Genomic DNA, 25,554 nt, shown 5'->3' on the forward strand with positions numbered 1-25,554 from the left:
AACATGATTCTCGCAGCCACAAAGAGGACATTCAGGTATATTGATATGGTGAAGGCCGAGCTCGCTAGGCTGCCCAAAGATCACGACACACGTGTCGCACAGGGCGTGCCGGCATGGTAGCATATGCTCGGGCGGCCGGCTTAGACAAACCAAACAAACAACCGCGGATCGCAGCGCGTTCTCTCCGCCCTGGCGATAGAGGCGGTTGAGCGTGGTCTTCCGAATGCTCGACGATGATCTTAGCGGGCCGAGCTGCGCGAAATACTGCTTGAATCGCGACAACACGCATCCGTAGCGGCCAAGTCTCTCACCAGCCCGCTCTGCAGCCCACCACTCCCCATAAAGCTTCTTCATCAAGGCCGCTGGCGAAAATCCTGAGAAGTCAGCACTATGCTTAGCGAAGGGGGATTGATCTTACCGTGCATTCCCGGGGGATACGCATCCATGAGGAGCGCAGACGCCACGGCTCCGTTAACATTTCCCTCGGTGTAGCCGTCAATTCGCATTAAGCGTACACCCTCGCACAAAGACTCATGCATACTCCGGGGTTTTGCAAAATTGCGTCGCGCGTGAGCCAACAGATCCAACGGCGTGGTGTTAAGGATGTGCAGCGGGCGTTGCAGGCTCAACTTCCAGAATGCGCCGAGGTGCAATGCCGAGAATAGTCGATAGTCTGATTGCTGCGCGGTCCAAATATTTGGAAGACCGTCCGAAATGAGACCACGCAAGGGTTCAAAGGCGACATCATCGGAGCACCGGCTCCTTTCACGTAAATCCAAGATAGTGAGTCTCTCGGCGTGAGAGAGCTCCCATAGACTCACTTGGTGCCAGATGTCTTCCGGGGGGATTTTCTCGGTCACCATCACAACATGCAGCGCATTGGAGAGACATTCGTCCCCAACCGCCAGCGGTCTGCGTGGGAGTCGGAGCAGTTCCCCGGCTGCTTTCAGGTCGACCGACGTATCGACAAAGAGACACATCATCTGCGTCCAGGGCATGACCAAGTGGCCAGCGAGTTGTTGGCGAAGTCGTGCGGGCACCAGTTCACCGCCGACGTCAGTCAGTGTGTGCCTCTGGTGCATACGCGTCGCATACCTGAGCCATTTTGTGTCGCCTAGAGATTTTTCCCCACACAAAGCGCTCTCCGCGAACAAAATTGGTTGCTCTGTATGAGCTGTCCGGGCGCTGAGATGAAGGCGGACCATGCCTGCTGGGCCTTGACGTGAGACATTGTTTTGCGGGAAAAGAGTCCGCAAGGCCCGCATACGATTCGCATTTCCCACAAAAAAGAGCAGACAGGGATACTGGCAGGTAGGATATGGCATCTCTTTCACCAGCTTTTCCAGGCGATGGGTATCTACCAAGGACCATACGCCGTCCTCGCGGACCAGATCGAGCCATGCTGCCATTGCTAGTCTCGGTCATCTTAGGTTGATGACATGCGCTCTTATATAGCGATGATCAACCAAGCTTGATGGACCGAGTATTATCGCTTTAGTCTGTATCCTCACAATCTGCTTCCAGGGTATCATTTGAAGCGGACCGCAGGAGTCACATTTTGCCGCTTGCATGCAACCTATCATTTGCTACGCATCTGTGAGCCGAGAGTTGAGGGACCTCAGCACCCTGTTTATCTACTGTACAGCGACAATGTTTTTTCTTCGCATAGGGGCCTGATATAGAATGTCCAGAAAAGCAATAAATGGCAGACACTCAAAATGGCAATCGACTTGGACCGATGATTTGGCAGGAGTGGACAAAAGATTGAGGGTGGATAGTCCTGTTGTAAATTGACGGCGTAATCCATTATGTCGTATTCCAGTATGCTCACAAGAGAGAGACACAGCCGGGCCTCAGTTCTCTCCCTAGTGCCTCACTTGCAATTGTCCATCTGTGGAGAGTGCGTGGTGTCATGTTGATAGTCAATGCAAAGCGCCGATGGATCAACGTTGGGCGCGCTCGGAAGATCAATTAAGATGGGGTATTAGCTGCCAACAATTTTGTGCCTCCAGCCCTCACAAATGATCGTTACGATGGTACTGTCACCGATTACATGGTTTTTTGAGTCGCCTGAAAGACCCGAGCCAACGAATCAATCAACCACAAGATATTGCAGGATTGACAAAAGCGAGGAGTCCCTACATGGAATTCACACACACTCTAGGTCTATAAGACCTCTTCTAGCCGAGCGAGTCTCCAACACTCACCAGAGAAAAAATGTCATCCCTCGCACGCCAGACAATATGGGTCGATGCATCCGATCAAAGCCTCGATCCTCGCTCAACGACAAATCTCGTCTCGAACGCGGCAAGGCAACCGGAGGTTCCCGGTCCCGGTCCCAAGTTCAAGATGTGACCAGGATCCGGAGGACGACTTTGACTCAACTGCGGAGATCATTTTCGATCGCCCTCTATGTGTTGCGCGGCGGAAGCAAGCAAAGGGGGAATTGGTGCACATTCAAAAGTCAGAATGCGCTACTTTGGCTCGAAACATCTTGAAAGATTTCAATGACCAGGCTCCCCACCCCAGCTTCCGACAATTGCTCGGAGGCTATCGCCATGGCGGTATGGCGTTTCTCGTGTGGGAGCCAGTTGAAGTATCCGTCGAGCAGATCATGGCGGCTCAAGGCATCATCAAAGCGACGGAGGTGATTGCCATTGCGAAACCGGTAAGTGCTGCGCAGCTTTCAGGAATGTATCTCTAACTGCAGCAGGTGCTTGAAGGCATTCGACATCTTGCAGACCACGGGAGGGTCCTCAATGTGCTGAATGCTAAGACAATATTGCTTACCGCCACTGGTCAAGTAAAAATTGGTACGAGGTGGAACACAGTTCATGGAAAGTAGAGCTAACGTCTGTCTAGCCGGTGTCGAAAACAGCATCCAGATCGACCCAGAAGCGATGGATGCTGCGACTATGAAGCTTTCCGCTTTGGCCCACGTGATCAGCGGTCTGATGAAAAAGAATCCGACAACGTACGAATGGTTGCCCATGATCAAGAATCTTCCCTTGCAGCTCGAGACACGCTCTGTGAATGAAATATTGCAGGTACGGTTATCCGCCTTCCTCCTTTTCTGCAGCTGACAACCAACAGAGCACGCCTTTTAACCCGGGCCCTCCAATCGATGAGTTGGTAATGATGACCAACATCACGAACAAGACCGCGCACCACCGGGTCAAGTATTCTGATCGAGGCGAGGATTAAGCTTCAGTTACCGTGAAAAGCTGGGATGTTGGTATTCCACCTTTTCGAGGCCCGAGGCAGGCGGGATGGAGAAACGAGCCTCCTTGGGAGCCTGATCTGGATAAATGGGCAGATTGAATGCAGCACGAGATTTTTATTTGTGAAGTCATTGTGAAAGGAGACATGAGTATGATAGTAAGCCCGTTCTGCTATAAGACGAAGATACGGCACATATCAGAGAATAAATTAAGGCAATGCTATTAGTTCTTTAGTTCCTCGTCGAGCGAAATTTGAGTCTAGATGGTCTTGGGCGCTTCAACGCAATCGGATCAATGAAAGCAGAAGGGAAGAACCCTTGCATTCCGTAGCGACCAAGTTCAACAGTGAACATTATGGATCATGGTCTTGTGCCGACTGCCTACCAGGTAACTAGCTATTTTTATCTCAACCCAAGCTATCTACGGGAACGTGTGATAACCGAGAACGGTGGTTTTACTTTCATGCGGGAATTGATAGTCTAGTTGACACCTGAGGTCACAAACGAGCAAACTTCCATTGGAAACCCCGGCCTAGTAGATAGGAGCAGCACGACACCACTGGTTGAAATCGTGAACAATTCCTGAGAGGGCCGTGCGCCCCGGACAAGATCACCGCTTATACCCATCGAGGATCTTGGACCTAATCCACCGCGCGTGATTATTGTCTTCCAGCAAAACCAGCGGAATTCCTCTGGTCGAGTCCTCAAAAACTCCACCATTGCGCTTGCAAGATGCTACTGCGGTGTTATGGACCGAGTTATCCGGCTTATCCGGCCCCTGCCTCTCAGGCGCTGCAGAGTCGTCATATTGCCCGTACTCAACACCCAAAGGATCCTCGCCACCACCAGTCGTGCGCATGACACACGGCTCCGCTTCCATGTCAAGGTGGACGATCGACAACCTCGGGCACTTTTCTCGTTGTGTAATACGGGCCACACGCTCGCGTAGCTTCTCGCCAGTGCACACTGTACTTTTCATCAGCACGACTTCGGAATAGGGGCTGAGAACTGTTTACCTGCGACGGCAATGTTACCCGATTGGGTGCGGATGTGATGCACCAATACCTTTTCAACGTCAACAGGCGTGAAGTAGTAATGCAGACGCGTTCTATTCTTCAGCAATTTGCGCGTCGCTGAAGGGGCGTGCAAAAGATGAATCGAAAAGTTCAAGATCTGAGTCCGTCTCATGTCAGTGTGAAGGCTGTAAGGATGACCCGGTTACAAAGGCGAAACATACATTGAATCCGCAATGCTCCTGTGGAGCTTCCCCTGCCCCTGATCCCATCCGGTCTCCCACCAAATCAAGCTTCAGTATATGCTGGATTTCGCGGTGGACCCAGCTTTGATGTTCTGAGAGATTCGGTCAGTTAGACACGGCATCTGGAGCGTCCTTAACTTACTAAACTTTGAATACTCAGTCTGCCAAAGAACTTCCAAACATCGAACCTTGTTTGTGCGTTCGCGGCTTCCCTCCACCAAATCACGAATGAACGGCAAAGCCCGCAAGAGTCCGATATCCTCCAGTGCAAATACCACCGTTCCATTCTGGCCAAACGAATGTGCGCCTCCGTAAGGGCCAAACACAAAGGCTGGCAGGTTCAGACTCGGCACTCCAGCGTGTAAAATACGCTGCGCCAGCTTTTTTGTCAGACTGGAGGAAGGTCTGGTCACCACTCGGAGAACTTTACGTTTTCCTTTTTGCGAGGTGGATGGTCCGTGTGTGTTCGTGTGCTCGCGCTCCGTCGACGTGATGAAAAAGATTGGAAGCTCCAGGCAAACGGCAACCCCCAAGCGTGGCATCCACAGTTGAATATACTGACCAGGTTTTGTCCGCATTTGAGCTGAGACCGTGATCTTCAGCCAGAGAAGACTGTTAAATAGGCTGACTTCTACCACATCAGGCCCTAGATACCACGATCGGTGCGACCACATAGCATGCACCAAAGCTCCTGCGCTGCAGGCCATCCAGGAGCAGATGCCGCCAAGCAAGACCCAACGATACACGGAATTGACCTGAAACAGATGCACTTCCAGAAAAGAAACGGCGATCAGGGCAAGAGCATAATGGGTCTTCAAGACGAATCGCGGTCGTCGCTGGAGGAAGACATGAAGCGACAATGGGAGGATCATAGTTAGACTGCATGCCGCCTTGGATCATTCAAATCAACAGTGTTAGCGATTGTGGTTCGACTTGAGGATGTGTTCGTGCTGGGCGAAACTTACCACAATTGGAAGCACGAGTACGGTCGAAATGCGCGCCGCGTTCTTGATAGCGTTGACTATCAGTGTCGTATGGACCAGACAGTGACAGACACAAACACGTCCGAGCCATCTGTGCAGCCACCGAAAGGTTTGTCGCTCAAGGTGACAAACCTGGGCGGGGAGACTGAAAGAGAACCCGACACAGAGTGGCAGCAGGTGTATGACGGAAAGGCAGCCGGCACGCATCTGGACGTCTCTCCACGTCGAGGCTCGGAAGACCAAGGCTACGATGCTGAGGCCCCACAAGAACGCAACTATTATGGCCTGCGCGTATGAAGACAGATCTACACAGGACATATGTCGGGGCACCGGGTATTGGAACGCCCACCAGGACACAAGTTGGCATGCGCGTGAGAAATAACGCCCTATCTGGTGCGTTAAGCAGTAAAGCAGCCATGCTATAAAGACGAGAGCTGCTGCTAGCGCGAAGTTCTCTTGGACTTCTCGCTGATATAGCCAGTCGGTAGGCATTGTCATCCGATGCATGAGGTGGTTGTGATGTGACTCTTTGGGACCAGAATGCAATATATGGGATTTTCCCGTGCAGAGTCTTCGTAGCTTAGCTTCGTCGCTCCACCAACGTTGATGCAAAGGTTGCGATTGCAATCGCAAATATTGAGCTTACAGCATCCAAAAAAAATCTCATAAGAAACTTATTGCCCTTCTCTATTGCTTGAGTCCGGCCAATATCAGCTGCTTGCATATAACGAAGGGCTCATGACTACCACCTAAACGCAATATAACCGCACCGTCAACTTTGTAATCCTTTAGCAGAAAGAACTGCTTGACCGCAATATCTTGAAGTATGAAGTTCAAAGTCACGTCGGCTCGCCCAAGAATGGTCATAAAGGGAGTAGTCACAAGGCATTTGTGAGGCTTAATGAACTACAGTCTCATAGGGTCATATAAATTGGATCACGTCCAGTGCCCCATACTCCCAACTCCTTCGTGAAAGACTTCATGATGCTATTGCTTTCCCATAGTCAGAATCCAAAATGTCGATACGCACATTCATTCGCCTGCCACATACTCTTTGGAAGACAGTAAGATGCTGGTACAACTCCGATAAGAATGTATTGAGTCAAGATGCACCCCGACCCCGCTCCGAGACTCGTTATGCCCGAATGCTGCGAGAAGAGGCCGAGGTCCAATTCACATACAACATTATTGCAAGTACAGCCAATTGGGTCCTGCTTGCCGGGTATTTGGTGGTTCCTGGCACTTTTACCTCCCTCCAGACGTCCAATCAAGTCGAAAGTGCTCTCAACTATAACGGCGCTGGACGTCATATACTACATACCATCCACAACCCGCCTTTACTCGGCATAGCATGTTTCTTCTTGATGGCTGGGGCTTTCGCTCTTCTCTGGCTATTCCACTTTCGTCAACTGCGATATGTCTACACCTGGTTGATCAACAAGATTTTCATGTGAGTCATGCCAAGAAAGATGAGGGTTCTTTACTGATAGGCAATAGGCCAGTGTCTCTGAACGCCGCAGCCGGGCTTCTCACCACCCTGGTCAATGTTTACACTTCACGCGCTGGCCATTGGTCCGTTATGGCTTTGGCAACGGCTGTTGTCACTGGATTTACTACACTAGCATTTTCACTGCTCTTTTATGTCTACCGATTTCAGATGCTTAAAAGAGTGATGGCGGATAGGAGGCTTTTTCATTCCTGATATTCAGGGGTGGTAATATCTACTGCCTGATGGTGCGGCATGGAGCAAGCAGTGAAAGTAACTATTTTCTTGAGATTCATAACCACTCTACCTCTATGCGAATATTGGGTTGATGGTCCCAAACTTTTTCCCATTCTGAAGGCTTTCATGTCTAGAGCTGGCTGGGATGACAGTTTTACGTGCTGAGGCACACCTATAACTTTTGGAAAGTAAGTCATTTTGCTTTGAAGTTCCTTTCAAAAATATGAGATTGAAGAAGTAAGAAAGCAGGGAGGGGTTCCAAGTTTAATTGATTCGCTCGACTCAACAGTTATGTCAACGTTCATTCACCACCCCCGTTAGTTTCGTTCTTTCAACGCAAATTAAGCCGGTTCCAATTGGAAGATCCCGAAGAATCTAAACTTAGAGAAATACAAGCGAGCGTTCATATAACAACTCCTTCCTCCACCTTGTAAAGGTCCCTGAGACAATATCATCCCACACCAGTCGTTCACCCAACACGAATGATCTCTGAACGAGTCGAAATATCCCTTTCTTTGCTCAAATCATCGTGTTGCTAGCTGGGCCCTCTGCTAAGCAACGGCACAATGTATTTTGACCAAATGAACAGGAGCTGCAGCTACGCACCTGCCGACTGGACAGCTCATAGACCGCCCTTATGTGACACGGATTTATACATTATCCCGCAATCAGCAATCATCATTCCAGAATCGCAACATCACATCAGTTACTCTATTTATCCCCAAGTCGCAGTTCTCCTCAGTACTGTGAATCATCAGTGCATCGCTACAGCAACAGCAAACCTTTACCAAAATACAATCTGTCCAGGGGGATTTACCAACACCTCCGCTGCACGACCGAGGACGTACGGCTACGGGCCGGACTCACTCGATCCCTACCGTCTTTGCGGTTCTCCTTGGCCCGATCGTTCAATCGATCTCAATTCGGATGAAAGTGAATGCTTTGAGCCCAGCAAGGTCGAGTCATCCATGAGTTGTGCTCAATACGAAGCTGGGCTCCCGTACTTGCCGCCAAATATCGCAGCGCCAGGATTCATATGCGTTCAGTCGGGATGTAATAAAATCTTCAAGCGCCAGAAGAACCTTTCACGCCACTTGCACTGTCACTCGGGTATCAGAGTCCATGCCTGCTGGGTTCCCGGGTGTCATCGCAGGTTTGTCCGTCGTGATAACCTCAACTCTCACTATCTGACCCATGGGAAACGTGGAGGTCGAAACCGCTATGTAGTCACTCTAGATGAACATAGCGCCCTTTACAATCCTGCTTTTCGCGGTGCACTGACACCTCATGGCTGGCCGCTCGAAGCTCAGTGATGCGTAAAACTACACTTGAATTCCTGGTGAGCTGCATTTGGAATCTGCAAAGGGCTTTATGGATGAGGCGCATTTGCAACTTGCTGCTGCTATTTCTGTGGAATGGATGACTCATTTCTCAGTTGAGTTTTGCTGGTCTCAATAAGGAGCAGAGTGTGATTTATTGTATGAGTTTGAGCCACGTCAAAATGGAATTTCAGTCTCACAAACTCCGACTTCTGAATACGCCGCAGTTGCTTTGAATGACTTGAATGCAGTCTGCCCCTTGATTTTGGTACACCACAGGCTCCGCTCTTTGTCGGAGATATTCCACAGCCTACTCTTGGGCTGGTAAAGAACATGTCAAAAGTAATTTCAAACGGCCCTTTGAGCTCTATGCGGTTATCTAGATTGTTTACGAATTTTCTTTTTCTAAATAAGCGAGGCGATTATCTATATGCAATGTCTGCAAATCCGTAATAAGGCCTCTTTGATCACTGTTGTGATTTGAAGCTGGTGCAGATTAGGAATCAAGTCGCAACGTTGGAATGAATCCCGAAGTGTCTATACGAAGAAACAAGTTGGTTTCCAAACTCGTTCTTCTCTATATATAGCCACATATTTCACTCTGAACAATAAGAACAATAATCGACTTTCCTCTGAAATACGACAACTACCCGTACTCAAACTCTCCCTGAGGGGAAAAACGGCTCAGTAAAGCGCAGAATTCTATCCCAAGCTCGGTATTTCCCACCCTAGATACAAACCGCTATTTTCAATGGTTGATCCCGTGTGGGCAATCGACGCGGAGAACAGCCAAGATCAGAAAAGTTGGGCTATGTTTAAATCTTCAAATAGATGTTTCTCCATCACACACGCCTCGACCAGCCTGCATGTACTTCTTGAAATGATCACCTTCATAGAATTTCACGAGATCAATCGGTTTCCTTTCTAGGCGACACACGTGAAGAGACCAAAAGCAACTTTGTTGAGTAGCTGAGCCAGTTCGCTCACCAGGGTTGGGCGAATAGGAGTCGCAAAGATAGACAGCATGACCGATAGCTGCTATTGAGTGAAAGTTGAGGTAGACTACGCGGCCCGTTGACACCATCTAGGAAAATAAAAAGGTGGCCCACTGAGAACGTAAACTTTATTCGCTGGCTAAATTGGGAATTACGAATCACTTTTATATTTCTCGTCTCTCAATTAAACAGGGAGTATCGTAAAGGTTGAAATAATTCTGCTCGCTCCACTATCTGATGTACTGTAGTGCATCTTGGGTGAATGAGGAGACACAGGCCTTAGAGAAAGGGCTAAAACGGCCATTCCTCTGTGCCATTGCTCTGTCTCCTTTTTCAATCAGGGTTCGTATCCTCAAGCAACCCAAAGTGGTGAGATCATCAACAATACAGGGTCGTTCAACTTGAGCCAAAACCGAGTACCTTGGATCCACACCCGTGCAGCTCGTGCGTCGAGGTGGGGCCACCACATTTGCTTTGGTGTCTCGACGTTGAGTGAACGACTGTGAATGTTCAGCGGGGTAAAAAATTCAGAATTGTTAGTTGTGGGTGACTGAAAAATTCTCTCCATACATTGAAAGGCCAGGGGGAGAGTGCTGGTGTATAGACTACAGGAAATGACGGAGGAGAACAAACAATGGCCCGCGGGATTTGAAAGCTCTATTTCCATGCTATGGGGAATGTCCCTCCTCACTTATCTATGATGTTGATATACAATGATTGCTGGAACCTGTATCCTACGGAAGCAAGAATGTGATTGACGAAGAACCGTCTCTGGTAAGTCGCGTCCTCAATCTATCCTCCCCTATTTATAAGGCTAGCTACTGCATACAGTCCCCGACATTTTTATCGAATTACAAAGTCCCGTCATCCAAAGCAATCACGATTTAGAGACTACCTCTTTTCCAACTTTCCAATTGCCCGACAGCTACCATGGGTAGAGTTTTGAGCGCATTCACAAGAGTTCGGGAACGGCGCCGCACCAAACAGTTCAAACTGAACCATGTACCCTTGTGCACACCGCAGTCGTCCCTTGACAAGAGGATTTTCTTTCCCAACTGGCAGCCAAAATCAGAATGCAAGCCCCGTTGAGGTGTCGACTTTGTTGGTAACGCTTGTTGGATTTTCACGAGCCCAGACGACCCAACCCTCCGTCTTGACGAGATGCAATTGAAGCTTTACCGAAATCTCTCTTTCCAGCCGGTATTCGAGAATGGCGGAATCGTTTACAAGCGCGTCAACGACCCTCCGCTGACGTGCATTACGAGTCCAATTGCTTTGGAGAACGCAAAGCCGTATTGCGCGGGGACATATTGATAGTGGAGACCAAAAACTGGCGCTGTGCCAATCCACTATGTCTGCAATGCTCTATCTTCTCTTTCAAAATCTCGCTAAAGGACATTCTCGATTTACTAGAATATTGGTGCGTTGAGATTTAGCTGAAAAGTACATGGACGAATTTGAACACTGGCGAGGGCTTCTGCTAGACTGATAGTTGATGGACTAGGAAGATGCCAACACATGTACTTTAGGGCTCTAGTCGAGAATTGATTCATTTATCCTTGTGCAGCGAGAATAGACGCGACTCATACTCGCATGGTCCTTGCGTATTCAAGAGACATTAAATTAGAATGGGATGCCCCGGGAATCAGCTCAGATGATTTTGCAGTGAATCTGCTTTCCGGTTTTAGACTATTTGCTTTGGTAGTATTGTCTCGGATTGATATTCTGATGACTGATGCTTCGAGCCATAGCCCTCAGCTAGCCCCGGAAACGCGAATTAAATGTACCGATGATTGTCTCACATATGTAATTCGCGCTGAATTCGAAGTCCTGGTTGGAGCATCCCCAGTCAAGGTAGAGCAAATGATATGAGGCAGGTAATGACTCAGGCTTATTCTTAGAACGATCACTCATGTTTGCTCACCAGGACCGATCACTCACCGAGCATGAGGTTTACCGCAACGCCTACACGCCACGGCTGGGTCTTTTGGCGACAAAGCAAAATTGACGAGCCCTTGGTGTATTCAAACACACATTGAGACTGCTGGAATTTGACCGGCGCAGCTTAAAGCCGGCCGGATGGCGACTCTCAGGATCTTCGAGGATCATCTTTATCAACCCCCCCCATTGCCACTCCATGACACCCTTCATGTCTCCCAGTCGAGAGAGCTTTCCTCCCCCCGCCTCTAGGAAGAAAGGCTCGGAATACTTCACCTCGATCACTGATGGAATTGCCAAGAGGATCAGTGGTCGCTTCATTCGAGTCGAAGATAATGCCCCTACCGCAGCCATCAGCACCTCGCCATTCGTATATTGGAAAACGCAGGAGCTACTGTGGAAATGGGACCAACGGAAACTCTGCGGTGCGCGAATGAACATGGTGCTCAACTCGTCGCTGCTCCCGCACGGCCAAGCATGGAATGTTCCTGACACGGATAACATCTTCGTCTCCGTCGGACCACTGGGCGTGATTGTTCACGAGCCTGCACATCTTAGAAATCTTGACTGGTCTGAATGTGCGATCGGCATTTCTCAAGACGAGAAAGGATCTGGTGCTAGAATCATTCTGCAGGGCCGCACTAAGAGAGAATTAGGCAAAAGCCTAAGCAAGCTCCTCGTCCGTTTCAAAGACCCGATTCTCCCTCAGCCTCTGCTTCCACCCATTTCTTGGTCAAGCGAATTCTGGATGTCAGATTCCGTGGTACTCGATCCACGTTTGGATGAGGGGGAGCTGATTATTGAAGGTCTTCAACTAAATGTCAGTGGCTCGGAAGAATATCTTTATATCGGACTTCCGGGGACGGATTTCGGCGCTCTGTTCAACACACTCATCACTTCATGGGGCACTAGCGAGGACTGCTTTAAGTATTCCTGTGGGTACTTCTGGCTACTTGCATCCATCGGCTCTGTTCACTTGGCCCCAGAAGTCCACGGCTCCTCTTTTCTATTAGAAAGGTATGCGCTCTCCTTTCGCGAGCAGATGAAAGGAGAATCTTGGCTTGTTGCAGCCAAAATTACGCTCAAGCTGCAGAGGCCATCACGTCTCAAGTCGAGGCTCCAGGTCCAGGTTCACGCCATCTCGTCTGGCTGTGTGACCTCAACTCGACGACCTGCCGGCTTTCAATGAGATTTATCTTGTATATAGCGGTTATGTCATCAACACGATGGGCTTTTGAAACTATCGATTCAAACTTTCAAATATTTACTTCCAACTGATGAAAAGATTCCAGAGGGCAGAATTGGGGAGAGGGCTTCTGTTCCGGCTATACTTGTCTTCTGAAGTAAAGAAGTCAAATTAGACGATTCAACGTGGAGCTTGGGAGTCTCTCGGGGGGTGAGGTGGGAGAGCCTCTTACGTGCCTGGAAAATAAAAGCTATTTTGTGGAAACTCTTGCTTCATTCAACACTATCTATCCAAATGTAATCTTTCATTTGCTGAAAACATCTCAAAGAACCAATTTCCCTTCTGCACCGAGTCGATGAGCATAGTCCCAGATCCACGACAAGTTTCTCGCATAATCAAGCTGGGCAGAACCTGACGGCACTACCTCGAGACCTACCAATTGATCAGCTTGATATGTAGTAGAAACATTAGGTGATATCTTACCGGTCGATGATCTCTTGGTTCCTGTAGAATCACTGCGGTCTGATGGTCCCGTGGAAACATTTTGGAGCCATCTTCTGATTCGGCGCTTGAGCGGATTTTTTCCCCTCCCTTTCGCATGGAGTTTGCGATGTTCACACGTTGTAGGTCGCCGTTTATTTTTCATCGGTGTATGACCAGCATCGCTGCGTTTTCGAAGGATGTGGTACCTTTTCCCTCTCAGAGACTCGGCGCTTCTTCTTATTTGATATTGCTGCCAGTAGGCGTGAGACAGAGCGTTCCAGGTCAAGTCTCTGTTTGATTCCAACCAAGGTAACAGGTTTTCTTCCTCCCATGTTGACCAACCAACCGTACTATGGGGAGCCATTGCTCAACTGAGCAGCAGACCTCAGGAAAATGTGGCGGCTGCAGTTCAACTGTGAATTATTCTGGCTGAGAATCCTGTGCAGGAGGAGTTACATGTTTATGAAGTTTACAGTGAAAAGAAAGTCTGTCAAATATCGTCTCAAATGGCTAGGGTGCTGAGCGTAATCTTTCACCACTGACAAGGTTCGAAAAGATCCATGGTTGGGCTCTTGCAGCGTCTTGGAAAGGAAAGAAAAGAAAACAAAAACTGGTGGGCAGAAATTGAGCTGTTGAAAATCACTTAACCTGTTGAGCAAACGGAGAGGTAGCGTTTACTAAACGCTCAGTAGAGTCAATGTTCAATGTAAGAAATATAGTTTGACAATAGCCCGGTCTCAGGGATGGAAATTGAGACTGCATACTGCGAGGTTATCTACCTACGACTTGAAATCGGTCGACTAGTAGATATACTAAAGCGAGAGTGGGATATTCTCGGCCGGCAGCTTCAGGTCTCGCCAATGTTGTAAAGTTTCCAAAAGATGGGCGTTGCCGAGTCCTCATAAGCTCACTGACAAGACAGTTGGCCTATGTCTAGACTTCAAAAAAGAATGGCATCCGGGGGACGTCTCCTCTGTCTGAAGAACAATATTCCTTGGCCCTGCGTTCATTAAATGACGATGGATGCACAGGGGCTGCCACAACTGCCCTAAGGATATTTGAAGGCAAACGAGGTAATCGTACTATTACATATCGAGCATCACTCAGTCAAGTATATAAGGGGTTTGCCTGGGGAACCTACTTAAGTAGTTTCTACGGCTGTATACGGTGATAGGGAAGAATAAATCTAGCTTTGCCAATATGTCTCTCTTTGCTAGCTTTGTAAGATCTGCGGCTCACCTACACGCGCGACGTATGTTCTTGGAGCATTGCCGGGTAAAGCGCCAGTTCTGGCCACCGAATCCCATTATTTTCGGTAGCAACGCTCTCCGCATAATGAACTTTTTTTAAAAAAAAATTTGCAACCGGTTTTCGCAATTTTTCAACCAATGTGGCATGGCTACACTCAGTGGAAGCATTTTCGCTGTGGCCAGACCCCATTCGATCGCAGTCAAATGCGAGTTTAGCAGAAAAAACCTCCCAGGAAGCACTTAGTGAATAACAGTGCCATTAGCTAAATCAGAGGCACCCTTCTTTCGACTGCCCCTTGAGTTCGCTCAGCGTCTACGTCGCCAATTTCCCAGATGAGATGACATGTTCAGCAAATTGCCCAGAAGCAGCTTTGATATGCATAGTTCACGGGTCATGCGGCTCAAACCACTGCCATAGCTTGAATGCGGTTTCGTGGAGTGGTCTTGCGGGAGTCGGTCTTGTGGGAGTCGGTCTTGTGGGAGTCGATCAGGGGTTGGGCGAAAATCAGATGGCTCTGCTGGGGATATCTCCATGAAAATTGCAATCGGTTACAGCTGCCATATCAGACAAAAAAAAAGAGAGGTCCGGAGCAATCATGATGTGACCAGATCTCCGAGGTTGTGTTGGGTTGGCATTTGGAGTTCGGGCAGAGCCACAACAAAGCGTGGCCTAGATTGCCTACTGGGCGTCACGAAAGCGAGTCAAGAATGAGACAAGGTCGAACGCGAAGAGTTATGAGCGCGATCTCCTTTGACTGGGAATTACTGACTCATTCGCAAAGGTCATTGTCATATGCGGACAACTCGGCGGGACATGGCGCAGATAAGACCGGTTACCTCACCGCCTTTGCGTCGCGTCCAATAGCCTCCCCTTGCTGAGCACTGATGGACGTGCGAAACCAATGCCAGCTTTCTTCGCTTTGAAGACAGCACACTGTGTTTTCATCCATGAGGGTGTGAGCGCCGACACTTTTTCACATCTTTGCTCACGACAAGTAGCTCACCTGGCGAATTTACATTGCAGCCATCCATCCATTCCTCCGTTGCGATGCCATGCATATCTATCCAGCGGATGCAGTTCCCAAATCGACACAAATTTGTGATTGATATGAGACGTAACCCGCCATTTCGAGAGAAGTTGAACGCAGCAAAACACCTCACACAATGAGAATTTTGATAGACAACCCCTCTGATGGGTCCATTGGATATGACTGCCAAGGGGCACATGAATTGCGCCCGCTGGCACTTGATGTCTCGCAAGTGGAGGGATCATGTCTAAATGTGACTTCCATGAAGCCCCATATCTGGCAATCCATACAGTGCAAATGCGAACTCGGTAACGCTGATCCGACCATCAGTACAAGTCATCTGGGTTGCCATCGATTGAGATCGGCTGGTAAGGTTTGAAGCGACTTCTCAATTCACCAAAAATCCCGAAGCATCACTGTTCGGTCAGATCAGTCTTTCTGACGTCCGGGAGATCTATGGAAGATGCTCCATACTATACTACTCCATGTTATACTATTCCAAACTGCGCCGTCTCTCACGGTATCGATTAAATTTCGGTTCTACTAGTGCCGTTCTAAGTGCATTAGATATCTCCACATTCTTGTCGGTTACTGACCCAAATCGGTGCATCTTCATTCAGAACATCCGGCCTCAATTCTGCTGAAGACAAATTGTTTTGAGCTTCCAAAGACTCACCCCTCTTCTTGACAAATAGAAAAAATGGAGAGAATTTGGTACTCTATGGTATCAATTTCACTCGAAAAGTCGCTCTGAGTAGTTGTGGGAATTCGAGCAGAGAGGTGGTGATCGTGCAAGGCTAACAATTCCAATTGCCAATGGCAGAACAAAGACCACTCCTGTACCATGGTGCTTGAGCTTGAGCTCAGTTACTTATCGTCCTGGCATATGAATGAATGCTGCGCCAGGTATCGGAGATGCAAGCCTCGTAATGTCTGGGGTTGCATCATCCTCTCGGGTCCCGCGACATCTTTGTGTCGCCCTGTGTGTCCATCTCCATGGCTGCATAGGACTCTATGGTTGCTCACTCCAGGCCCTCACCCGCGTGAAATCAAATTTAGAATGGCGATCACGGCATGTTGTACAGGTTTTATGATAAAAACAATGCGGGACACCGCGATCATTCAGCCGCATTATGCCATCCGACCAACGATTATGGACTGGGATTTGAATTTTCCCGCTATAGAAGTCAATAGTACTCGCTAGGTACAGTACAGGGACATTGCTAGCAGCTGTTTGATTCGCGAATTGTACGTTTTGCTGAAACTGGACTACTTCGACATAGAAGGAAGTGGTAGATCACCCGATTGCAAGCATAGAAAGCCGTCTCGTCGTTGGGAACTTATATTCAAAGACAGCAAATGACCGACTCGACCACATTAAGAAAATCGGCTGAATATCGTCTAGATACTCCAGTATAGGGAAGAACTTGAATATAAATTTTAGTCCTTCCGGCGTACCAAGAGAGATAATGCCTTTAGATACGCCAAAAACCCGGGGATGGGAGACGGTACGGCAGGACGGGGTTAGAGCATCTTCACTCCAGGGTCGACTCAATCGCCCAACGGGAGTGCTTGGACTATGTAAATTTATAAAAGTGATGCTTCAATGTTCATGTTATTGAGGCGAGTCGGTTTCATGTTGTGTGTTGTTTATATACAGCACACAACCGGTTTTCTTCGATAACATGAATATTGACGCCTCTTATAAATCACCAACAACCTATAGCTACAGTCGTCCGCCCATCGTGTTGCTTTACGAAGTGATGCTTCAATGTTCATATTAGTTGGGAGTTGGTTGTGTATTACCTTAGTGAGATACAGATAGGCTGGTAGACAGGTATAAGTATATGTAGACACGTGATCATGGCCTCCGTGATATTCAACACATCGGACTATTTGCTGACAAGCATGTGGCTTAAACGCGGTTGATAGTTGGGTGGGTGTGGCCCGGGTGAGCACAGGGTGAGCGCCGCTTTAGCGTCGCGCGACCGGGGTGACACAGGGTGAGTGCGCAATAGACAGAGTGAGAGGCCGGGTGAGAGCGGGTGATTATCACCCCGTGTCGTGCGACCTCGCACTGACCCTTTCAGCTGAGCAGGGGCAGAATATAATTGGACCACGTGCTTCTCCCTGAAACAATAGACTTCCTAATATCTGCACTTCGCCACAATTCGAAGCGCTTTACCATATCTAGATTGTTTAGCAAAGTAATTTTCTCCAGCGATCAATATGTTTATGATATTGTGATCTTACAAACATACTGTCCTTCCAACTGCTGCGAATCAAGTTATCTATCTGTGGTGCACTGCTACCCAGGTCTACATGTCGAAAGGGGGACCCTTTCTTTAAGAGGCCAAACTAAGTCGGAACAGGTACTATCGAGATATGTACTCTAGGGAGTGGCCAATGCTCGCCTACCCACTGTGACCCAGCACATATTCTGAGATATGCGGAAGCCGTCCAATGAGGAACAGAGCCTACGCGCCAGATGGTGAAGGCTGGCCCCCCTCTGACGATTACCCCCTCTTTCCCTTCTCTTTGATCCTAGAAGAAACGGTTGCCTTCTTACATTTTCCCAGGCAATTATGGGCGCCAGCGAGAGTGTTGTCGTGGGTGCTTTAGAAGAAATCCAAGCAAATATATCTCAAAGTAGCCCCGAAATCAGCGAAGAGATCACTGAAAAATGCCGAGCGTTATGGTCGAGTCTTCCTTCGGAATCAAAGACAAAGATCGGGTTGTGTGCGTGTTCTAGGAGATCTGATCACAATCCAAAGAAGCAGGATATAATTGTTCCTGAAATCTTGACCTCCGCTATTGGACAGTGGATCGAGCAGCCGCATATGTTTTTCCACAAAAGTGGCAGTCGGCTTGATCTACACGTGTCGAAATCTCCAACCAAAGATATTCAACGCTACGCCGAGCAACTTGGGGCCGAAGAAAACGGTGTGCTAGATATATTTCGTGAGCGGTTTGTCAAAATCATTTTGATGAAACTGAAAGATATTGGACAAATAGCTGAAGAGATATCCACCACTGTGGCACATGGTGGTAAGATTGATCTCGCACAATACATTTGTGAGGGACGTCGACTATACGGGCTCTGTCGTGACATCGGGAAACGCCAGGAAAACCTCAATCATGCTGAGCTGGGGAACCTGTTTGCGTTGCCCCAATATGCCTCTACAGAATTGTGAGTTTTATCTCGAATCCACTTTCCATATGATAAGAACGTGACCATGGAATAGCATTAGAAGAATCCCGCAGCGGAGCGACAAACGTCAATCATACATTGAAGATATAAAACGGTGTGGCGCCCTGGAATTGGAGAAAAGAGCTGACTTGGAAAAGCTTGCCAATGCTATTATGGTCACAATGTGGGAGCCAATAGAGCAAAGGCTGGCTCCATCCTGTACAGTCTTGCGGATGCAAGATCCGAGATGCAACAAGCCGCAGAACAAGAGGACGAGCAAATCTGGCTCGTGCCGGAAAGTTTCACGAATTCGAAAAACCAAACCGCCCGAGAAGCAAAGAAACCCCAATTTTGCGTCACAAATCAACCCTGCTAGTGATTTTCATGAATCTCCGGATCAAATATTCCCCGGAATTATTATGCAAGAGAATTCTCAACATACTGAGAGCCAAATGGAACTCAGTATAGCACACGAGGAACTTCAGGCTACGCAGGAGATTTTCACATATGAGAATCCTTTGCCCGTCAACAGAACACAAGATTTGCAGCTACCCCGTGATGCTTCCCGAAATGTTTCCCGATCAGACATCTGCTATGACCCGAGACCCCAGCACTCACACACTTCTTACGAGTATCGAGGAAATATGGTATCGAGTGAAAAGGACCAACCCCAGACTTCGCGTGAGATGGTGTCTGATGGGCTTACCAGCCTTGATTCGACCTTTCATGAGTCCACAGGCTTCTCCTCGAATGCCCACGGCCAGGCTGTCGAACCATCTTTAGCCCTTGGGAATATGGCGTCCCCTGAATTCGATGAGCTCATTCGTCTTAACATGCACCAGGGCGGCGTCCCAGTGCCAGATGTATTCCTGGATTTCCACAACCCTACGGGCTTCTCGAATGCCCACGGCCAGGCTGTCGAACCATCTCTAGCCCTTGGGAATATGGCGTCCCCTGAATTCGATGAGCTCATTCGTCTCAACATGCACCAGGGCGGCGTCCCAGTGCCAGATGTAACACTGGGTTTCCACAATCCTACGGGCTTCTCGAATACCCACGGCCAGGCTGTCGAACCATCTTTAGCCCTTGGGAATATGGCGTCCCCTGAATTCGATGAGCTCATTCGTCTTAACATGCACCAGGGCGGCGTCCCAGTGCCAGATGTAACACTGGGTTTCCACAATCCTACGGGCTTCTCGAATACCCACGGCCAGGCTGTCGAACCATCTCTAGCTCCTGGGAATATGCCGTCCCCTGAACTCGATGAGCTCATTCGTCTTAACATGCACCAGAGCGGCGCCCTAGTGCAAGATACATCGGTGCGCTTTCACAATCCGACGAACATTGCTTTCCCCATTCCCCATAGCCAAACAATTGAAAACCCCAGCCCATCAACCGAGCCGATTATATGTAGCGCCTAATGACCGTTTTGGTATGCTTGGACCTTACAAAAATTTCGCATTCAAGTCGATCTCAGAGCGGCTAGGATGCCATGTGGGATAGACATGAAGTTAAGCTATCTTGTGCAAATATCAAAAAGCAAGCTTCCTGTATGAAGTAGCATAAGAGGTATAAATATAATGTCCGTATAATTCTATGTATCCGCAAGTCAAACCATTGCTATGCATTGTAATTCGAAAAGGAAGCTAAATCCTTTACTTCGGAACAATCAGGATCGCGGCAGCCCCTGAACTCAAAATGGGTTCATTCGTGAGATAAACGTAAAAACCGGCATATAATGTTCCTCCCGGGGATATGAGAATTTTCTCTGATAAAGGTAGAAGATAGCCTTGTTTTCGGTCATTGAGTAGCTCCAATCGCTTCGACCAATATATGAGGCGCCATTTCCAGCCCTAGTCAGGGAGGTTAGTTTTTTTTCCCACCAGAAATTCTTGATTAAGCATACAGTGCCAATTTCCATCTTAGAAATGAGCTGATGAATTTGTCCGGCTAATCGGTCTCCGCCATATGTCTTCGTCCCATTATCATCTTCTTCAAGAAGCGTAGCCAAGGTGTCGGTTGGTTGATCTGATAGAGTGGTGGTCTCAGGAATCATATCCACAATCCCTCGACGGACATCCTCGGCTGGTTGTGGTAGCGGTTTGAACTCCATGAGGCTGGATTCATAATTAAAAGATTAGCGGGGCAAGAGCCATAGTATTCTGGGATGATAAAGTCTTACATGGACAAGATAGCACAGGTATATCTTGATATTCAATGCTCGCAAGGAAGGAGCGGGGTAAATCGAATCTGTCACATGTTGGGTCGGTATATCACGTGATGACGACAGTCATCCATAGTTAGCGTTCATTAGTCATCACCGTGAATAAATAACTAACTAGTGAGGGGAGCATCGCTAAATGACATCTGCTGCCACGGGATAGCTATCTGCTGATCAATATCAAACAATTCTGTCATGAAAAAGACATGCTAATTGTGTCCCGGGGAAATCAGACCTTGCAGTAGACCGTAAAATGCATAAGACCACAAAGGTGGCCAGAGCTTATTCAGGTTAGGGAATAAGGTCGCACTATTTGAAAGAGCACATCCCCACCACATTTGCTCGAGAGAGAGCCCGTGTTTTGAGCATTACAAGGAGCACACACGATGCTCATTTTCTCTGATAGACATTGTCTGTATTAGGAAGGAATAATGGAATAACATGATTCCTTCCTATCAAGTGCGTGAAATGGCCTTTTCCAAAATAGGAAGGGACCATGAATTACCATTATTCTTTCTTATTTAGAATTAGTGCATACGCTACCCCAAATAAGAAGGCTAAATGCGAGTCATTGCCATGCTTCCTTCCTATTATTACGGAACGAAAAACTTCAAAGTACGGAGTAATTGATCTAGTTCAGTAAGATTTCCCACATGGCCAAACTGCATGGTGCCTGTTGTGAGTAGACTACGCACTGATTAAGAGTTTATCTGCTTCGTGCAGAGTCAGGCAAAATTAAGAAGCTAGCGCAGACTAGTGGTATAAAAGGATGCTTAGCCACCTCGTCCATCCACCCAGAATCCGCTTCTATTGCCCATCCAAAATATTCAAACCTAAGGTGATAATTGAAAGACATCGATGTGCGAGGTAATAGCTAACACTTAATTAGCAACATGTGCTGGCAAAGATTCAAAACTCCCGCCAAGTTTCCTGACTGTGTGGGTCCGAAAAAAGAGTGCATTCTGTTTGATCCCACCCACGACCATATTCAATGGTGTACGCCGGCCGAAAAAAGGGGTAGTATTTGCGACCCTGTCACCCCTACATCGCAAGCCAGTTCAACCAAGCGTGGCACGAACTGCCCGGCGCACAGAGGTTGAACGATATAAGAAGACAGAGGCTCCGGTGACTGTCCGTAGTCACCGCCCGTCGCGGAACCCGACAGTCACGTGCTCAGAATCTTGTATTTAATGATTTGAACCCCTTAAACAATCCAACTACCGTTCTTTCATTTGACGATGACTACTCCTTTCCTTGATTCCGAAGGGAATTCTATTCCCCAAGAGCATGTCCTAGGAAGCGGAAGCTCTGCATTAGTGTTACTCCAGGATGATGTTGCTGTCAAGATACCTTTGAAATGCCTTTGGAGCGATACGTATGAAGTCCAAACGAATACTCAGAAACTCAGGCACGAACAAGAAGCCTATCGCCGCTTACAAGGATTGCCTCATGACCAACGTTCCAGTGGAGTTGTTCGCTGTATTGGGATGTTAAGCGAGTCTACACAACTTGCTTATATGTCCAATGGTGATCTTAAGTCCTTTCTTACCAAATCACGACCATCTCCACAACTTCAGCTTTCATGGTGCTACGAAATAACTCGAACACTCACGTTCATCCATGAAAGGTGCATACTTGTCACTGATATTGCGAGTCGGAACTTCCTTCTTGATTCAGACCTATCGATCAAGTTTTGCGATTTCTCAGAAGCATCTATCCTTCCCTTAGGGTCTGATATGAAGACGGTAGATGATCGTGGCTTCAATACCCGGATTGATATCGGTTTACTTGGAACGGTTGTATATGAAATTATAACAGGTGAAGCGCTTCAAGTCGAGCTCTTTGAAGATTACTCTCTTACTGATGGTCGACCTTACTGGCCAAAGAGGGAATTATTACCTGAAACAACTGGTATATGGCTCGGAGAAATTATTGAAGGTTGTTGGAATGGAAGATTCCAGACTGCTCAGTGCGTGTTGGAAGCTTTGGATATCATACGCAGCCCTCGTATCAGTCAATCAAATGTCTATCAGCTCGGACAGGCTACCAGGGATTGGACCAATAATTCCATCAAACGTCATCCCTTCATGACTGTTATTGGTGTTGTTGGTTTGCTGCTTGTCCTTGGAAGGAAGGTAGCGTCACAATTCCAAACGGCTTAGTATTGTTTTGGATCTCTTTCCTTCTTTTGTTTTGTTAGCAAGAAATATCTGATCGTGTCATGGCTGAACTGGATAATGTCTCAAGGATGTGGAACATCTTGGACATGGAATACCCGCTACCCGAGCTGCCATCTACAGGGGTCAATCAAAGGCATTAAATTCAAGAACCTCTTTCTACTAGTATCCTTGAAATTTTTCCAAAGCGATCTTATCTGAGACCAACAGCTAGAATTATCTGAAGCCTGGAGGTGTTTCTTACTGTTTCATTGTATATAATGAGTTGCAATTCCCTCTTAGGAATAATTTTTTACGTGAAGGATAATCGAATTTTACTAAGTTGGGTATCATTGGTGTGGGTTCGGCTCTATATTCTATTTTCTATATCAATTTCTTATAAAAACAATTTATGGATGACATAACCTGCCATGCAAAGTCTCGGTGGAGCAAGTGGTCCTTGGCTGGAGAGAACTTTGCCCTCTTCCCTCTTCCATATTATTGTTGTATTCTGAATGTTTTCGCTACGGCTGTTCTGGTTTACTACCAAGTTAATTCAGCTGATTATACATACCTCTTTTATTTACTATAACATTTATATATTGGTGTTATTTCCGTTGATTTCCGTAGCAACAATCCAGGAGATATATATAAACTCAATAAGTGATCTGGCTCACTCCACTGATATTTTCAGCTTCCAAAGGCTCTACACCAAATTTTCTTATATAAGGGGTTTTTCTTGTGCGGTAATTATCATATTGCCCCTTTGATATCTAAGAACAGAACCCCAACTGAACGAGACACATTATACAGGCAGAGTTAAAAACTCCGAGCTATTCCCCATGCCTTTGCAAGCGCTTACCAACTGGGTTTCAGCTTGTTTTGGACTCACTGATGGTGAGATTCCAGATGATCTTAGAGATCCCGAGAGCCCGCCTGAATGTATTATTTGCAAAGCAAAGGTGAGGCAAAACGGTGCTTTTGATACGCGGGTAACTGATATTTCAGGCAGAAATCCCAGTTGAGAGTCAGAGGATGGAGCCGACCATACTCTAATAATCAGCCCTTACAAACAGACCTCATGATCAAGGCTTCAGATTGCGAATGTATCCGACAACTTACTTTGGAAGAGCTAAAAGAGCAGCCTGGGGGCAATAAAGCCTTGGAAGGCCATCCCAGCCTCGTCAATGGCGAAACAACAAGCGCACATCAAGGACGTGCAAGGAATTCCCCCTTGGCAACTTTTCCTCCTAAACTAGAGGATCTCGAAGGAAATTGGTTCAATCAACAACCTCCGAAAGTTACAAAACCTCCTTCTATACACCTCAAACCACCACAATTGGTCCCTCTAGCTACAAATCCCTCTGAGATTTCTCGGTTTTCTTGGTAGAGTTGATGTATATCACCTATAATGATACTTTACTTGAAATCTTCTATGTCGTGAAGGTACTGACTGTTTTTAGACAATAAATACACGAAGAGCAGATCCTTTGGAAAAACTTTTAAAAGGTCCCGATCAGCCCCAAGTATTCTACCATCTAGACTTAGAATTTGTTCAGTGTAACAACACACGAAGGCACTCCTTTCACTCCTTTCACAGCTTGAACATGATACCGAAGTATCCAATCGTTATTATATAACTATGTCTTTATTGGAGTTTGGCATAATTGGAGGACTGGTCTTTTGGTTTATTCTACTTTTATGTATTGCGCCTCTCAAGTACTCCTGGAAGGAAATCTGGATGGTATTAAGAGATTTTGTTAAGAACTAATTTCGGGCTTTGATATACGTATAGGAATGTTATGCTACGACACTTCGTGAGATTAAGTTTATAATAAGTTTAAGAGAAGAGTGAAGTTTTCAACCCGCTGAACTTACGAAAATAATCTTCTTCTTACTTGTGCTTAACAACGGTGTATTATGAATATACTTCCAATATCAAAGTAATCAATTTCCGATTGGCCTTGTTTAAAGCCCCTTCGGCTTCTGTAGCTCAAAACTTCAATGTTTGGCCAACAAGTCTACCGGAAATTTGCTCAAGTACCGGAGCATCAATCAAGCAAAAGAGTTCGAAACTAAAGATATCTGTCTAAAGGTTTGCCGTATTCTTTTAATAGCCTTTCCATAATATTTGAATTGAAAGGGGCCCAGATTACATGCTATTATCTCTGATTTAAAAGCCTTCAAAATTTACAATTTGCTTCGAATATGCCTGACATCGATAGTCTAAACTCCGATCACTTGGAGATGTATATCGAATGCTGGTGTATGTTCATATCACTCGGTTGAAATGAAGTTATTTATCTGATTTGATAGGGAATGAACGCGATATTGAAAAACTGAAAACGTCCTTTCATATCAACTACCAGTCTGTTCTGAATTATATTGACAGTGAGGAATCTCTTCAGGACCATAGCCTACAACCATTATTACAACGAATTGATCATATCTTTTATCCCACGCGAGAATACAAACGCCTTCAATTAGCAAAATGAGAGTTCCTGGTCAGTATCGTTTCTTTCAGGAAGAAACAGGCTCTGATATTCATGATACCTTTTAGGAGAAAAAGACATCATTTTATTGGGACGTGAAAAATTCACAGTT

At 47.1% G+C, this 25,554-nt stretch overlaps 6 protein-coding genes across 6 annotated transcripts; 4 read left to right on the forward strand and 2 right to left on the reverse strand.

Moving 5' to 3' along the window:
- Positions 1-11,647: 11,647 nt before the first annotated feature.
- On the forward strand, positions 11,648-12,625 carry N7478_003733 (uncharacterized protein; the record flags this gene model as incomplete). The annotated part of the gene is made up of 1 exon (XM_056919947.1): positions 11,648-12,625. One exon carries the CDS (start codon positions 11,648-11,650, stop codon positions 12,623-12,625), a length of 978 nt encoding a protein of 325 aa, XP_056783105.1.
- Positions 12,626-13,257: 632 nt separating this feature from the next.
- On the reverse strand, positions 13,258-13,437 carry N7478_003734 (uncharacterized protein; the record flags this gene model as incomplete). The annotated part of the gene is made up of 1 exon (XM_056919948.1): positions 13,258-13,437. One exon carries the CDS (start codon positions 13,435-13,437, stop codon positions 13,258-13,260), a length of 180 nt encoding a protein of 59 aa, XP_056783106.1.
- Positions 13,438-17,968: 4,531 nt separating this feature from the next.
- N7478_003735 (uncharacterized protein) lies at positions 17,969-18,577 on the forward strand (the record flags this gene model as incomplete). The annotated part of the gene is made up of 1 exon (XM_056919949.1): positions 17,969-18,577. One exon carries the CDS (start codon positions 17,969-17,971, stop codon positions 18,575-18,577), a length of 609 nt encoding a protein of 202 aa, XP_056783107.1.
- Positions 18,578-18,755: 178 nt separating this feature from the next.
- On the forward strand, positions 18,756-19,994 carry N7478_003736 (uncharacterized protein; the record flags this gene model as incomplete). The annotated part of the gene is made up of 1 exon (XM_056919950.1): positions 18,756-19,994. The coding sequence occupies one exon, from the start codon at positions 18,756-18,758 to the stop codon at positions 19,992-19,994; it is 1,239 nt and encodes a 412-aa protein (XP_056783108.1).
- A 234-nt stretch (positions 19,995-20,228) lies between these two features.
- On the reverse strand, positions 20,229-20,686 carry N7478_003737 (uncharacterized protein; the record flags this gene model as incomplete). Its single annotated transcript, XM_056919951.1, has 2 exons — positions 20,229-20,426; positions 20,480-20,686. The coding sequence occupies 2 exons, from the start codon at positions 20,684-20,686 to the stop codon at positions 20,229-20,231; spliced, it is 405 nt and encodes a 134-aa protein (XP_056783109.1).
- A 1,346-nt stretch (positions 20,687-22,032) lies between these two features.
- On the forward strand, positions 22,033-22,956 carry N7478_003738 (uncharacterized protein; the record flags this gene model as incomplete). Its single annotated transcript, XM_056919952.1, has 1 exon — positions 22,033-22,956. The coding sequence occupies one exon, from the start codon at positions 22,033-22,035 to the stop codon at positions 22,954-22,956; it is 924 nt and encodes a 307-aa protein (XP_056783110.1).
- Between the last annotated feature and the right edge of the window lie 2,598 nt (positions 22,957-25,554).

Source organism: Penicillium angulare (assembly GCF_028827245.1).
Source record: "Penicillium angulare strain IBT 27051 chromosome Unknown utg000003l_segment0_segment0, whole genome shotgun sequence".
Taxonomy (NCBI): Eukaryota; Fungi; Ascomycota; class Eurotiomycetes; order Eurotiales; family Aspergillaceae; genus Penicillium; species Penicillium angulare.